The sequence below is a fragment of the Myotis lucifugus genome, unplaced genomic scaffold (assembly GCF_000147115.1).
Source record: "Myotis lucifugus unplaced genomic scaffold, Myoluc2.0 scaffold_202, whole genome shotgun sequence".
NCBI lineage: Eukaryota > Metazoa > Chordata > Mammalia > Chiroptera > Vespertilionidae > Myotis > Myotis lucifugus.
This window is the reverse complement of record NW_005871250.1, coordinates 321,434-337,316: the sequence shown is the minus strand read 5'-3', so window position 1 is coordinate 337,316 and position 15,883 is coordinate 321,434. Positions and strand designations below refer to the sequence as shown.

The following is a 15,883-nucleotide window of genomic DNA, read 5'->3' as shown; positions in this document are numbered from 1 at the left end:
AGGGGGGGCCAGGCAGGGGCTGGCGAGGTGGGCAGCTATGTGGGACAGGGTGGAAGGAAGGGCAAAGTCCTGGGGAGTGGGCATGAACACGGATCAGGCCAACAAGCATTCCTGGACACTCAAGACCAGAGCTACCTGAGCTCTGGGTTCAAGCTGGAGACAGAGAGTCAGTCCAGGCTCCCAGAATTGACAGAGGATTGGGGCCACCAGGAAGCCTGGGCACTGGGTCCCCGACTCAACGCACTGTAAAGCAACAGAGAGTGACTAGATCCATCTCATCCACCTGGTGAACCCACTGCCTGCTTCATAACCTTTCCTGGTGTTGAGTGCTAACCTCACTGTGTCACAGTCCTGTTAGGGCTGACAGTCCTGTCAAGAGCATCTTCAAGGCCATCTCCTTGTGTTACAGACGCAGAACCCAAGGCGAACAAGGGGAAACTTGCCTGAGACTACACTGCCAGAGTGGCTGCCCTGTCCTATCCATCCTTCTTCGCCTCTTTCCTGCCTTCCAGCCAGAGATGAGACCATCGTAAGGTGCTTGCAGCCAAGGGAGGGGGGCCAAGGAGAGGTGGGTGACCTGCCAGGACAGCCTGTCTTTAAGAGGTAGTCAGACGATGAAGGCGTATCTTGAGTTCTGTCTGCTCTGCTCCGAAAGGCCCCTTTCCTGGCCACAGATGGTCCCCAAAGTTGCCAGCTGCTGTAGATGGGAGGCTTCCTGTAGAGGAAAAAGCCCAAGGCTGGGTTCTTTCCTGGTTCTGCCCCAACTCTCCACATGGCCTTGAGCATGATCTTGAACATAAGGTCCTCTCTGGCCTCAGTGTGTCCAGTGCGGGGCTGGACCCAACCAATTTGGACAGCTGAAGATTCCCATCTATGATCTACCCCCGTCTCCTATAGAACCTTGGTCCATCTTAGCTTTGCCTCAGCATAGGAAGTAGGCCAGGCACGGGAAGAAAATAGCAGCCTGCAGATTGCCCACTGCCTCTATGCCCAGGCTTTGCTTTCCAGCCTTGGAATTCCCAGAGAGGCAAAAGGCCCTTAAGATCACCCCCGTGAAGGAATCTGAGACCAGAGAGATTTGGCAGATTGCTCTAGGTCACACCGCAAACCACAAGCAACTGGGGATGGGCTGTGGGTCTCCTAAACCCCAGACCAGTGCTCTCTCCACTGCCCACACTGCCCTCCATAATAATGGGCACATAAGCCATCCTCATGCGGACCTGGCACTGATTTACCTTGACACCTCAAACCCCTACACGGGGAGCCTACAGTCTCTTCCACTCTGTGGGACTTGGGTTTTTTCTCCTATCAAATAGAAAGATGGGGTAGACCAGATGTCTCTAGGAGCCCTTCCACCTCCAACACTGGAGCTCCAGCGTTGCCACCTCAGCCCTTTCCTCACCAAAGGTGGGGCCACCCAAGCCAGGAAAGCCCACCAAGTCACAACCCAGACCCCAGGGCTGGGCTTTATCCAAAACTACAGGCTTGGGCCCAGCTCCCCCTTGAGGATCTGGAATTTTCTTACCATAAAAGGACAAGCCTCTCTCGTCCCTGCTGCCAGCCCCGCTGGGGGAAAGGCGGAACTATTTTTAGAAAACGCAAGGGTTTGCTCCTAAACTCAAGATGAGCCTGCACCCAGGGAGCCCCCTCGCCATCTCGCTCACCCACCTTCTCTCTCTCCTCCTCCCTCTTCACCCATTGCCCTCTCTTCCTTCCCTTTCTCCTCTTCTTTTGGCCTCTGTCTTGTTCTCACTCTCACTCCATCAATCTCTCTTCCTTTGTCTTCTCGCCTCTCTCTTCCTTCCCCTTCTCCCCAAATGATCCTTCTCCTTTCCCCCCAAATCTTCTCAGAGTCAGCTCCCCTCCCCCATTCCCTCCCTTGGATCCTGTTTTTGGTGGTTGGAGAGAGTAACATATCTGTTCCCCTCCCCCCGTGCCTTCTTAAACACTATTTACAACATAAATTCCAAACATCCGCCATCTGGTTCTAGGAAGGGCCAAAAGATATTTGGAAAAGGAAGTCATGATTATTCCATGTTCAAAGCCAAAGGAACTTAAAGGCTCTCCTCTCTCCCTCCTTCCTGTGAGGCCCCCTTTGTTAAGATCTGAGCCATTAGGATCCCTCAGTGAGTAGAAGGGGTCAGTCCCAGCGGGGCCCCCAACTGACTGCATCTGCTCTCCATGCCTCAGTCTCCTCATCTGAACAATGGGGGTGAAACCAGCACTCATGCCCTGAGGCTTCAAGTCCTGATGTAGAAAATCCACCTGATCCAGGTCACTGGGGCTGCTTTGGGCTGAGCAGTAGGCTGGGAGGAGGGCAAAGGAAGTCAAAGGCAGCTAGGGGAGCTCCAGCCTCAGTACTTGCTGCCCAGTGTCTCTTTCTCTATGCAGACCTATGCAGACCATTCACCTTCCTTCACACTGACACTCACACCAGGGGGACAGCGTGAGGTCTAACCATCCCCACTTATCTGACGCTCGGAGGACTCTGGATACCATGGAGTCCAGTCCTCAACCCACCATCATGATGAGGCCCAGAGAGGGAAAGACACTTGCCTGCAATTACACAGCACATCTACAGGAGACCTGGTACCTAACCTGCTGCTCTTCCCATCCAACACGTTCCAAGAGAAACCAACTTTTGTGTTATCTGAAAGGCATGGCCCAGTCCCAGTAAACTAGAGCCCTGGAACTCCCAGTTCTTTGCAAAGTGGGCAGGACAGAGGGCAGGACAGAGGGGAGACCTTCTCACTACAAGGTCAGAGTATGGGGATGTTGTTCTCTCCCCCCGCCCTCCCAGAGCCCCAGCTACTCCCGGAGGGCTTGGGATTCTAGGCCAGGCAGGTCTGGGCCCCTTTCTTCCCTTTTTCCTGCATCATTCTTGTTTCTGCCTCAAACTGCTTTCCCAGGGCTTGCTCCAAAGTCCCCAGGCAGTGACCTTCCCTGGGGAGGAAATAGGGAGCGTGTGAGGCTGGTGAACTCAGCTGGGGTGTCGAGGGGATGGGAGGGCACTCTGGGACAGAAGCCCAGAGCAGCCCACACAGAGGCGACATGAAAAGGGCCCCACACGGTGGCTCCCGCCGAAGCTTCCGTGTCTTCTCTGGGTACCACTTTGGGCCTTTGCCTCATCCTTCTTGCTTCGTCTCCTCCGTGCCTGGGCCTCACTGTGGGGCCGGCCCCATGCTCATAGTGGATATGGCAGCCGCTTCTTGAGGGCTTACTACGTGCCAGCAGCTGTGCTTGCACTTGACATTCCACCTTCACAAACAACTGGGAGGTTGGAAGCCAGGGTTCAGAGAGGTGAAGCCACCAGCCCTAGATCACACAGCCAGAGAGTGTTAGGGCAAGAGTCCGGTGCAGGTCTGCCTAGCTCCAGGGCCTGTGTCCTTTCTCTTCTTTCCAAACAAGGTGGAAAGCCTGGAGGCCAAGGAGAACAGCAGCTGTCCTACGTGCACATGCTTCAGGGAGCCGAGGAAGGGGTCCTCCTGAAAGAACCAGTGTGGGTTGGGTTCGTCCGCCGGCACAGAGCCCCAACATCAGCTCCCTCCCGCTGCCGTGCCATCTGGCTCACAGATGTGGCCCAGTCTCGGTACCTTGTGTTTCTTGGAAATGAGCGAGGCCAGGAAAGGGCACAGGGGCTTTTGCAATGACCGTAATGACGTGAGCTTTGTTTGGTGGTCATCTAGCCAGCTGCTGCCCAAGTTCAGGAGACAGCTGGATCGAGCAGGAGCAGCCCTGGGCTCCAGCTGGCCTCTGACACTCCCCAGCGGGTGACCCTGGGCTCCTAGGAGAGCCTCTTTGAAGCTCAGCAAGCGGAGGCGATTCTTCCACGGGGTGGTTGTGAGTGTTTGTTGAGTCGGGGGAGGGAGCCCTTTGCAGGCTGAAAACCTGGTGCAGCTGGAAGCGGTCCCAGGTGTGCCCAGGGCTGTCCCTTCGCTCCTGGCCACGGTGTTAACCCCAGGTTTTGATCTACCCCTTAATGGCTCTTTCCCAATGTGTGAGGCTGGAGGTGGGATCTGAGGGGCCTCTGGGAAATTTCCTTCCAGACCTGTTCTTTCACTGATGCGGCCTGAGTGTGCTCAGAGCAGGGAGCCTCCCCTCTCCTCCCTCACCCCCCATCTCATAGAGGTTGGAGCAGCTCAGACGACTCCTTTTGAAAGCCAGGCAGGCAAAGCAGGAATAGCGGTCGCCTAGGGCCTGAGAAGCCGGCTCTTTGAAGCCTGGAAAATCTCAGCAGGTTCAGCCCGAGGCTTCCAAAGACCCAGCAGCAACCCAGATCCATCCTCAGCCCGGAGCTGGTAGCCTGGGCAGAACCTGCAAAGGCCACAGGGCACCCCGCACCTCCTGACAGGCGGTATCTTTATTCCTTTCAGGAGAGGACACTGGCGGGAGCCACCCCTACACGATGGAGGGGCAAGCACCCCAGAGGGGCCTCCTGAGGACCAGGCAACAGGGACCCTGGAAACGGAACTGTAAGTGCTCCCCACCCCACTCGCCAGCACCCACCCCGCTCCACACCTCACCACCCCCCCACCCCCCCGCATGGCGGCTCCTGTGGTAACCCGGGTCCACGGGGTACCCTCCCCACCCCAACCCTCAGAATGACCGAGAAACCAGGCCTCAGATGGGCGGAGTGGGTGGAGGGCCCCTGCTGATGGATGGGGTGCAGGCAATTTGGGGCTGTTGGGTCTGGGATGAAGGTGAAACAAGTGAGACCAAAGGAGGAAACAACCAGAGTACAGATACCCACCCCACCCCATGCCCTGTGCGCTCCAGAGACCACAGGACTCGGGAAATGCGGGCAACCACGCCAGTCTTCCCGGGAAAGGAGTAAACAGGTTGGACTCTAGAAACAGGTAGAGCTGGGGTAGGGAGCCTGGTGATGACAGAGCCAGCCTGAGGGGCTCTGACAGGGTCCGCGAGGTCAGGTGTGTGCCCCGGAGCGCAGTGCTTGGCACAGGTGGACATCAAGCTACCATAGCAGCTGTTTTTACCGCCCATCTTGTTCTTCCCATGTCTGCCAGTTCTTAGTACCCTGCACGTGGAGCAGGCAGAGTGACCCACTGGCTCCATAAGACAGATGGAGACACTGAGGCCCAGGGAGGTGAAGGAACTCACTTAGAATGGTAGTCAGTCAGTTGCAGAGGGGGCTTCTGGCACCAGCTGGCGTAAGAATGGAAAAAGTGGAGGAAGACTTGGAGGTGAGCGGAGGAGGCCAGGAGCTGACATTCCGGGGACATGTGACAAGGCCCAGGCCTGGCTTACATAACGCAGCACACCTGTTCCCGTCTGCACGCCCCACACGTGTGTGCAAACGTGCACCCCGGCACAGCGCACACCCAGCCCCCTCTCACTAGCCAGCGAGCCTCGGAGACTGGGTCTAAACAAATTGGATTAGGAGGGCTCCAGGCGCCTCCTCCCTCGACTGTCCCGCGCAGACACTGAGCAGGCCTGCAGAGCTGCCAGCTGCGGTGTCTCGGCCACACTGACAGTCAGTCCTCAGCCCCCCTCGACCCGCCCCCGGGCCCCAGGAAGAGGGCCAGGGTCCGAACGGATGGCACGATGATGGATGGGCCGAGGGAGGTTCCAGGGCTAGCTCAAGAGCACACAGGATGTTAGTGCTTGTGCGAGGCTCATTTCTGAGCTGTTCCCAGCAACGCAGCCCCACCCCCACCTCCCCGCCCGCCCTCCCCTCCTGCAGCCTCTCCCACGGTCACTGCAGCTGGAGCCCAGCCCTGAGCGGAACCACCCTCATCTCGGGCCCACAGCTGACCTGAGCAGGACTGGACCCTGTCAATCCAGCTCAGGAGACAATGGCCTGAGGCTGAGACACAGGCAGGCACTTGAGAGGGAAGAAGGAACTTGTGAACCTACTGAGGTTCATTTAGTCAGTGATTCCACAACTCCCCTTTCCTGAGCCCCGAGTCTTCACCAGGCCCTGTGTGGGGTACGGGGGACACCGAGATGGATGTCTTAGAGCCTCTGCCCCCATTGTGTAACGAAACAGTGTCCTCTGGGCTGGTCATTGGGCATTGGGGCCTCCCTGGTCTTCGAGGGACCAGCTGCAGCAGAATCCCCTTTCCATATGGCACATGTTGGATATTATCACCAAGAGGAGCCTTAGCAATCCTCCCATTCAGAACACAGACCCTGAAGTCAGATGCCCCAAGTTCAAATCCAGCTTTGCTCCCTTTTTGCTGGATAGCTGTGGTCCATTAGCCTCTCCAAGCCTGTTTCCCTTCTGTGAAATAGGGAAACAAAAGCTCCCACCCTATGGGGCTGATTGTGAGGATTAATTAGGATTTCTATGCCCTCAACTGACACAGGGAGAAACAGGCCAGGAGAGGAAGGGGCTTGGCCAGGGTGAGTTCGAGGTTAAGTCAGAACCAGGTGGATTCCCTCCTCTCCACCCTTTGTCCCTCCATAAATCCTCCCACCTGGTCCATCCCCTGCAGCCCAGAGGCCACAGGGGGCCAAGTTGCACAGGTGACTATGGGAACATGTCCTGAGTCCCACCTCCACCCTCAGTCCTGCCCCGGCCTCTGCAGCCCCAGAGTCCCAGGTGACCAGCGGGCCCCCAGCCCTCAGTGGTGGTGGAGGGTGGGGGAGCGCAGCGGCAGGCTCCCAGCCCAGAGCGGCCTGGCCATATAAGGGAAGGAGCCAGGGAGGCCTCCTGGCTCAGGCCTGGCGAGAAAACCCAGACAGCCACTGTTTATTTTCTCCTTCCCAGCCTCCCAGGAGCTTCCCGACAGAAGACAGAGGTTCCCCCAGGCTCCGCGACATTTCCTGAAGACAGTGGGGAGCAGGAAGGAGAAACGGCTCATCCTTGGAGCAACCCCCCAGACTGCCAAGGGCCAGCACCAGGTAAGATTCTGAGGTCACCTATTCAAATGCCTCCTTTGACAGAAGGGGAAACAGCTGCAGAGGGGAGACGTGCCTGTGAGAAGTGACTGAGCCAGTTGGTGATAGAACCGGAATTCCCAAGTGTCCCCCTGTCCCCTGACTAGGGACCCAGAGCCTCTTGCGGGGAAAGTGACATAGGAGGGCTACCGGGCTCCTTCTCGGTCAGGCCAGTGCTGTCTGCCAGCCGGGAAGACACACAAGAGTCAAGGAAAGAGTTCCAGGGACCAGGGAGCCAGGCCCTCCCAGCCCAGCCTCACCTCCTCTTCCTCCAGGAAGCCCTCCCAGCTTCCCCCAGGATCAGGAACCTCTCTGTCCTCTGAGCCCTTGGCAGTCCTTTCTGGGATTCACGTGCCACTGGGGTCTGTCCCCTATTTGCCTTGCATTTTCCTTCCATTTCCACCCGCAGGCACTCCTCCAGGGCAAGGATGACATCAAGTTCAGTCCCGTCTCCCCTTGGAAGATGCACTCGGTTTGCCGGATGGACAGGTGACATGGTTAGACTGTCTCTAACCCAAAGGGTCGGTCAGGGGGTGAGACATTGAGCAAAGAGGTTGAAATGGGGGCCCTGGGCCGGCTGCTCCGAGTGAGGAATCCCAGCTCGGCTCCTCGCTCCCTGCCCTTCCCACGGAGCCTTGGGGATGCACGGGGATCGGCCCAATTAAAACATTCAATAAGTGACTGTTCTTAGCACAGTCCGCACCCTTACGATTTTTCTAGATATAAAGAAACAACTAGGCAGCTTATCGCCACGGAGGAAATGGCGGCAACACCCCTCCCCTGGTCAGAGGCTGTGCCTCAAACCCCTGTCCCTGCGTCAGCGGTACTCCCCCAGGAGCGTGGGACTGCCCCGTCTACTTCCTGTTTCTACACCCAGGAGAGCTGCTATTTTTCGGCAACAATCTGAGTCCAGTGGGACAGTGGGATGTGCTGGAAATAGCCCTCGGCACCCCCACCCCCTTCAAGCTGGGCTATGGCCTAGAACCCGTCTCCTCCGCTTCCGGGTCCTCCACGCGGAGGTGATACCATCACCTCGCCGGCCCCATCAGCCGTTCTGAAGATTAAACGTGGCCCAGATTGCAGTCACTCAGGTGACCTTTTAAAAAATTTTTACAATCATAATATTTTCAAATTTAAGATGTCGTTGTTAATATCTAAATCTAGTCACGAAAAATGGAAAACTGTAACACTGACCAGAATTGGGAGGTGAGGGTCAGAATACAGACAGTGAAAATGAAACGGTGTTATCACACTCCACCCGGTGCCCTGGCTTGCGAGGCCCTGGGCCTGAGGCTGATAAGCAGGCGCTAGGAAAGAGGCAGACAGGCGAGCGCCCAGCCGTCGCTTCCCCTCCTGGTAGACAGGACTGAGAGCGGATAGACAGACATGATCACTCCGTCTTCCACAGCTAGTGAGTGCCGAGGCCACAGACTCCCCCCCAAACGGTTCACTCCCTGTGCTGCACCCAGAAGTCAAAGCTGGTTTTGGTGAAAGGGCTTTGGGGAAACCTGGGCACCCACTGGGTACAGGGGCTGGTTCATCTGCTTGGTTCCAGGCAGCAGGTGATCTCTTTTTTGGAACAACCCTCCCTGACTCCTCACTGAAGCCTCCACATGGGTCAGGCGAGCGGGGCTGGCGGGAGCAGCGGAGAGAGGAGTGGACGGGCTGTGGGCTGCCCAGGCCCCCAAGGCTGGTCCTGGTGTTGGAATCCCTCCCCAGACCAATGTGGTTTGCCAAGAGTTCCTACAAGGATTCCATGTTAGAGGCAGGCAGTTCTCTGACTGGACAGGACGGGGCTGCCTGCTCAGGGGGGCATCGGGACTGACCTACCCGACATGTCAGAGCAGGGAGAAGACTCTTTGAATAGGGGCCTGATTTCAGATTTCTGCTAGGAGCATCGGAGACACGTTTTAGTATCAAGTGTGTTTTTCCTGCTCAGTTCCAGCCCTGAGAAAGGGTTGCCCACCCCCCTTTGCCCTTTAGATATCCCTGAACAGATATGTTATCTGGCATCAAGGCCACCACAGTGGGCATCCAAAAAAGAAGGAGGATACTCCCAGGGTGCCCTGAGATCTTGGGGGACAGGAGGAGTGCAGGGGGGCTCTGCCTGCTCACTCAGATGTTCCCACCCAAGCCAGGTCTAAAGAGGAAAATGAATTACCGACACACCATTCAATCATCCACTGGGTGACATTCATTCCCTGGGCCCGTCATCATGTACAAAGGCCCCAGCAGAACCCAGGACACCCCGGCATTAACAAGAGGTGGGTGTTGTCCTCAGGGAACTGGAAATCCAGTGCAGTTCCACCGAGATGCAAACGGCCCTGACAGCAGAGAGAATGAGATTGAGGAACAGGATGCAGCCATTCAGCCGATGCTGTGGGGTCTCCACTGCCCGAGCCTGCTCTCCGTGGTGAGTACAGTAGGCAGGGTCCCTTCCCTCACGGAGGGCTGCAGCCCATGCGTGCAGGTGGTCTTAAACGAGACTGTGGCAAAGGATTAGGAAAAGGGCACAGGATGTTTGAGGACATGCCCCGGGTATCCTGATGTCTGAGAAAGGCAGGGAGCGCGTCCCTGAAGAAGCGGCCGTTTGAGTAGACACCAAGCCCATAAAGAGCAGATGGGCAGGGGAGTGGCATGGCAGCTGGGAGCCTGAGGTGGCGGGTGCAGGGCTCCCTGGAGGAGAGGCCCAAGAGGAAGATGGGGCGGGCACCATAGCCTTTGGTGAAGGTTTCAGGATCTAGCCGGAGGGCAGTGGGAGCCCTTTCAGGATTTAAGGAGGGGAGAGATAGGACCATGTTTGCATTTGGAGAAATCACTCTGGGTGGATGGCAGGGAAGGGTGGATGGGAAGTCTGGGTGTTGGGGGTAGAAGCAGGGAGAGCAGGCAGGGGCCATGGCAGGTGTTGGGTGGTACAAAATGTCAGACTCCAGGACTGTGCTGTTTGGCTGGGACACACCGAGCACAGAGGAGGGGCATGGGGTCAACATATTGGGAGACTCCATTTATTGAAATGTCTAGAATAGGCAGCTCTAGAGAGACAGAAGGTGGTCTGCCCAGGGCTGGGGCGGATGGGGGTGGGAGGGGCTGCGTGGTAAGAGGTTTCTTTTTGGAGGGATGAAATATCCTCAAATTGATTGTGGTGATGGTTGTGCAACTTTGTGGATGTATTAACCCATTTCATTGTACACTTTAAAGGGGAGAGAGGACCTCATTGCCATAAAGCTCTTTAAAAAGATAAATAAATAAAAGGAAAGTTGAGATTTGGTCCCAGAGGGCTCAAATGCCAGGCCAAGGAGAGGTGGGGTACAGTCGCCTGAGGGGCGGAGCTGGTGGAGCAGAGGCCCCCTCCCGGCCTCCCTGCCCGCGGCCTCCCTGCGCAGGCTGGCCTGTCTCCCAGCCTGAGGTGCAGTGCTGCATCTCTGGTCAGTTGGGAGTCTGAGATGAAGCACTGTAGCTCAGGAAGGGAGAAGTTGTTCTGCGGACACCTGCCAGAAGCGGTAAGTGCTGGTGTTGGGGGCACCAGGAAGGGCAGGACACTTCCGGTCTCCAGACTGTCAGCGGCTTGTGCTGAGGAAGTTTCTGGACCCAAGTCTCACCCATACCACCATCTGCTTCATGATTCTGGGCAAGTCCTGGCTGCTCTGAGCCCCATAGTCTGTCCATTGTAAGATGAACGGTTGGAGCTTTTAGTGTGGCCGTTACCCTGCACCCTGACTCGGCTTTTTCTGAGCCGTGGTGGACCCCGCTAATCTGTCAAGGCGTCCATTCTTGAAACGCTCAGATGCAGCTTCAGAATCCTTCTTAACACCAAGTCCCATCAGGGATTCAGAGCTGAAACCCATCCATCGTTTGTGGGTTGGACAAAATCTTTCAGTCCTAAAGATGAAGTCCTGAGCTTTGAGCCAGGCTCTTCTCTCGTGGAGCTGCTACCCTTGCCCCAGGCTATTGACTAAAACCAATCCAAACATCTCACAAATGCCTGCCGGCTCCTAGAGGCTTCAGACAAGCAAGGATCAGCAGAGGAAAATCACTGGGCTAAGCACAATTTTATTTACCTTTCCAATGAGCTTGGGAGGTGGGTACTGTTATTGACCCATTTTACAGATGAGAAAACTAAGGCTCAGTTAACTAATTTGCCCAAGGTCACACCTTGATTGTGTTGAGCCAGGGTTGTAGCCTAATCTGTCTGGTTTCAGATCTGTATTGTTACCCAGTGCAGGTGACATTGAAACCTGGGGATCGGGGACCTGGAGGTGAACATAATAAACCCTGCTCTGGTCTTGTCCTTACATCTTGGGTCACTTTTAGCAAAGACAGACCCAGACACTTTCCATCAATCCTAGCAATTCCCTTCTTCCTAGCCTCCACCCCCTAAATTATATTTATCTCCCCTAATCCGGTAGGTCCTCTACTATCCCACTTTACAGTTGAGGAAAGCCGAGGTTAAGTGACTTGCTGGAGGTCACCATGGAGGAAGTTGCCAGAGACCAGGGACCGGATCTGCCTGGTTGGTTTAGTTTAGAGTAAAACCCTCCCTCTGGCTGGAGTCTCAGGAATGCACACAACTCATGGCTGTCCTGGGAAGGGGGGCCAGCTTGCTGGATGGATGCTGGTCAAGAACGTGGCCTTTGACCTCCGGGAAAGTACTTTCCAGGCCACTTGAAGTTCCAGTCACTACGCCACCCGGAGCCACATACATGGCGCGCCCACGCTGGCTTCTGCAGACCGGCTGGATGCAGAAGAAACTCCCGGTGGTCCCGTAGGGGCGTGGCAGGGCCTTGGTGCTGAAGGCCGCACTCTCACCTTGTCCTCACGGTCCAGTTTTCCCAGGAATCCCTTAGATGCTAAGATGGGGATTCCTGGAAATACTGTTCTTGAGGTCATGGCTTAACAGCTGGATTCGCCTCCTTCCCATCCCAGAGTTGCCCCCGGGGGCTTCGGCTGCAGCACGGCATGCGGGTCAAGTGGAGGCCTGCACTGGAGGTAAGAGGGCTCGCGACTGTGTTCTTGACCTTTAAGTTGCTTTTCTTTCCATTTGGTCCATTTCGCAACATCCCTTTGAGGCTGGATGTGGGAACTTCACCACTGTGGCACTCTTGGGAAATTCCTGCAGGCACTCAGCTAAGCAGTGGTGGAGCCGGGACACCATAAGGCACCAGTTTCTTCCCGTCTCCACCCACCCTCGCCCCACTTCCCAGCATGCCGATGGTAGGGACACAGTATCGTGTCCACTTATTGATAAACTAATAAATGCACATCAATTTATTTGTAAAGCTTATAAAACCAGTCAGGTAAACTAAAAACCATGAGTCTTAGATCACTTTGGAATGCAGCTATAAAAAAAGGAAAAGTTTTTTCAAGGTAGAGAAGACAAACAAAGCTCAGAGCACCCTCTTGTGGTGATGCCTGCCTCTACCCACTCCCGGAATACTGGGCTTCTGCGCGCGCACACAACCACTCACACAGGCAGGCACGTGCTGAGACTCCGCCCCACTCACCAGTGACCTGAGACTCCTCCCCACTAACCAGTGACCACTGTGGCCCCATCCATCATCTCATTACCAAGGATGCTTCCATCAACAGTGCACTTTACTTCCATACCCTGGCTTCTCCTCCAAGCTCCCTGAAGGTCATGTAATTAGTGAGGCTCAGAGAGGTGCAGTGACCAGCCCAAGGTTGCCCAGATAACAAAAGGCAGAGCCAGGAATTGATTCCAAGTGCAGTAGCCTATGGCAATTCCTTAGCCAAAAGCAAAAACTACAAGACACAAAAAAAAGACTTTGCGAGTAGACATATGGTATGCTAATGACTGAATGCCAAAGACTGGAAGTGGTCCAGGCACAAACATAGAACTTTCCGCAAACCCTTCCTGGTGCTTTTCATGGGGTTGGTAGAGACAGTAGGTTCTACGGCCCCAGAATCCTCAAGTTTGGGGTCTGATCCCCGTCTTCCCAGGGATCAGGTGGCTTCCACATGTGTCACAGGTTGTCATTCTAACAGGCCTCACTGAAGGCATTTCCCTCAAACACAGAGATTAGAGCTGGCCTGACCATGAGGAAATATGACTTGGTCCTAATAATAACAATAGCAATAATAGCAGTTCCACTCACTGACTACATACAGTTTTCCAGACACTGTGCTAAACACGTCACGGGTGTTACCGCATTCAATCCTCACAAGAACCCAGGGAGGTAGGTCCTGTCACTTCTCCGTTTCACAGATGAGGAATAAGCCAAGACTCAGAGAGACTAAGAGGCTTGCCTAAAAATCACACGGCTTGTAAGTCATGAAACTGGAACCAAACCAAGTCTGTGTTTATGCTGTTGACCTGCCCTTGTCCCCTTCCTCCCACTGGCCTGGCCCGGTGGGCGGGGCTTCCCCCCCCCCCCCCATGACTTCCTCTGGGGAAAGGGGGGAAACAAGACTTCAGTGAGACCCAAGTGGTCTCTCCTGTGCTCTGTGACTGTAATAAAGTGCTGGACCTTGACTTGTGTCCTGTTTCTTCCTGGGAACGTGGTAGAGGGAGGGAACTGTGGTGAGGGGGTTGGAGGGGAAGCAGGCAATGAACCTGTCTGTCCACTTTAGTTTGCTAGGACTGTCATAACTGGTGGCACAGACTGGCAGCTTAAGCCATAGAATTTTACTTCCTCCGAGTGCTGGAGGCTGGAAGAATAGGATCCAGGGTCTCAGGGTTGGTTTCTCCCGAGGCCACTCTCTTTGGCTTGTAGATGGCTGTCTTCTCCCTGTGTCTTCACTCTGCCTGTCTGTGTCCTAATCTCTTCCCATAAGTACACGAGTCACATTGGACTAGGCCCCACGCTAGTGACCTCATTCAACCTTCATTATCTCTTCAAAGACCCTGACTCCAAATACAGTCACATGCTGAGGTGCTGGGGGTTAGGACTTCAACATGAATTTGGTTGAGGGGGGGTCCCAACTTAGCGCATAACAGCCCCCCGCCCCCCAGGGAGCCCCGGGTGCCTTCACGTTGCCAGACTTTCCAGAGACCAGCACGGACAGCAATCAGGACCCACACGGGGGAGTCGGAAGCCCCAGGGAGCTGCCATGACAAGTCTGGGAATACCTGCTGTGGAGCGTTAGAGGAGGGAGGTACGGTCCCTTAGGGTGGGACCCAGGTAAGAGCCAGGAGCACACAGGGCCCAGCCACACAGCAGCCGCTCACCTTCAGTCCCAAAGGTGTGACTGACCAGGTTACATAAGAGAGTCTGAAATCACACCCCACATGGCTATCAGGGTTCAGAGTGAACTCTGGACTTCAGCTGTCCCATAGGCATCATGGCCAACACGTGGGGACATTTTAAACACAGGTCCCCCTCCTCTGGCAGGATCCTCCAAGTTCTGCTACATTTCCAGGAAAAACCCAACAGCCTGACAACCTCTTACAGGACGGTACCCAGATTCCCCGGCTCCCCACATCCTCCTTCGTGCCCCAGAACAAGCTGAGAGGACACCTGTGCCTGCACTTCACTGCTGAGGACCCCGAGGTCCATGAGGGTGTGGTTGTGAGGACAGACTCCTCGGCACGCACCAGTCTGAGCTTCGTCACTGCCCTTGAAGAATGTCAGCGCTGAGACCATTTCTCAGCACAGCCCTAAAGGAGTAACACATTCCTAAATGCTGTGCCATGGGCCTCCGTCCCATGGGGAGAAGGAACTGGCACCCCAAGAACAGGTCCAGTGACAGATCCCCAGGACTAGGCCCAGGTTCTGCAGCAGTGAGGGAGGCCAGCACCAGATCCCTCCTGGGAGAGTGGCCACCAGGACAAGACTTGGGCAAGGGAGATGGTGCCCTCTTGTGACCAATCCTGGAAAAACAGGCTTCCTTGCTTAGAAGGACTTTGTGTTATTATTATTAACTAGAGGCCCGGTGAACAAAAATTCGTGCACTCAGGGGGGGTCTCTCAGACTCTAGCCTGTGCCCTCTCACAGTCCAGGAGCCCTTGGGGGATGTCCACCTGCCAGCTTAGGCCTGCTCTCTGGGGGATCGGGCCTAAGCTGCAGTCAGACATCTTTAGTGCTGCTGCAGAGGCGGGAGAGGCTCCCCCCCCACCCCCCCCCACCACTACTGCGCTTGCAACTGTCAGCCTGGCTTGTAGCTGAGCAGAGCTACCCCTGTGGGAGCACACTAACCACCAGGGGGGGCAGCTCCTGCGTTGAGTGTCTGCCCCCTGGTGGTCAGTGTCTATCATAGCGACCGGTCGTTCCTGGTCAGGATTGTACATCTCAAAATGCACTTTTCATCCCACGACCTCACTTAATCCTTGCTCTGAGATGCATATCGTCATCATACTTTTGCCAAGGCCCAGAGAGGTCAAGCAATACCTATTAAAACAATAATAGTAGTAATAATACACCTGTTGTTTACTGAGCTCTTACTCTGTGCCTGACACTTTGAATCTGGTTTGTGAGAGTCAGAGATTTGTGAGACTTGTTGTCCTGGTGCAGATGGAGAGCAGTTTAGAGCATGATACATGTGTCTGGGGTCCCGTAAGTGCTAAGCAGCTGCATTAGGAAGCAAGCACCAGCCCCAGCCCCATGCCAGCCATCTCCCATATAAGCCTGAAGACAGCATTGTCCAATCCGAGCCGCGGAGCCAACAGCCTCTCTGGAGGGGCCATCTCCTGCCTCCTGGTGTGCCCCACGGAAACTGGCACCCCTGACTCAGTAGAGATTTTTTCCTGCTTCAAGGAGAAGGCTTCTGAGCTCCCTGAGAGCTGACTCTCTCAGAAGCAGACAGCAGGAAGGGCACCCTGAAACTGCTGTAGGATGTGGTCTGATGATCCAGATAAAGGATGTGAAATGAGATGCTCTGGTCCTAAAAGAAAGCTGCTGACCGTGAGGAAGCCAAGGGAGGCCAGAGGAGGACAGTCTGGCCGGCTGGCAGCCCGTGTAAGCCAAGGTCATTGCTACAAAAGGATAGTGGCCAAAAAAGGGGATCCAGGCCTGTCCTTGCATTTTTC

The 15,883-nt window shown here is 55.4% G+C and overlaps 1 protein-coding gene across 2 annotated transcripts; it reads left to right on the top strand.

The window, feature by feature from the left end:
• The first annotated feature begins 306 nt into the window (after nucleotides 1-306).
• On the top strand, nucleotides 307-11,567 carry LOC106698599. Of its 2 annotated transcripts, none has more exons than XM_023761221.1 (5): nucleotides 307-529; nucleotides 2,392-2,589; nucleotides 4,374-4,472; nucleotides 6,731-6,864; nucleotides 7,310-7,517. In XM_023761221.1, exons 2-5 carry the CDS (start codon nucleotides 2,498-2,500, stop codon nucleotides 7,330-7,332), a joined length of 348 nt encoding a protein of 115 aa, XP_023616989.1. In that variant the 5' UTR covers nucleotides 307-529; nucleotides 2,392-2,497; the 3' UTR covers nucleotides 7,333-7,517. The 2 variants fall into 2 exon arrangements, with proteins under 2 accessions (XP_023616989.1, XP_023616988.1); XM_023761220.1 differs by lacking the exon at nucleotides 307-529 and adding an exon at nucleotides 9,182-11,567 and having other exon boundaries at nucleotides 2,157-2,589; nucleotides 7,310-7,389.
• The last annotated feature ends 4,316 nt before the right edge of the window (nucleotides 11,568-15,883 follow it).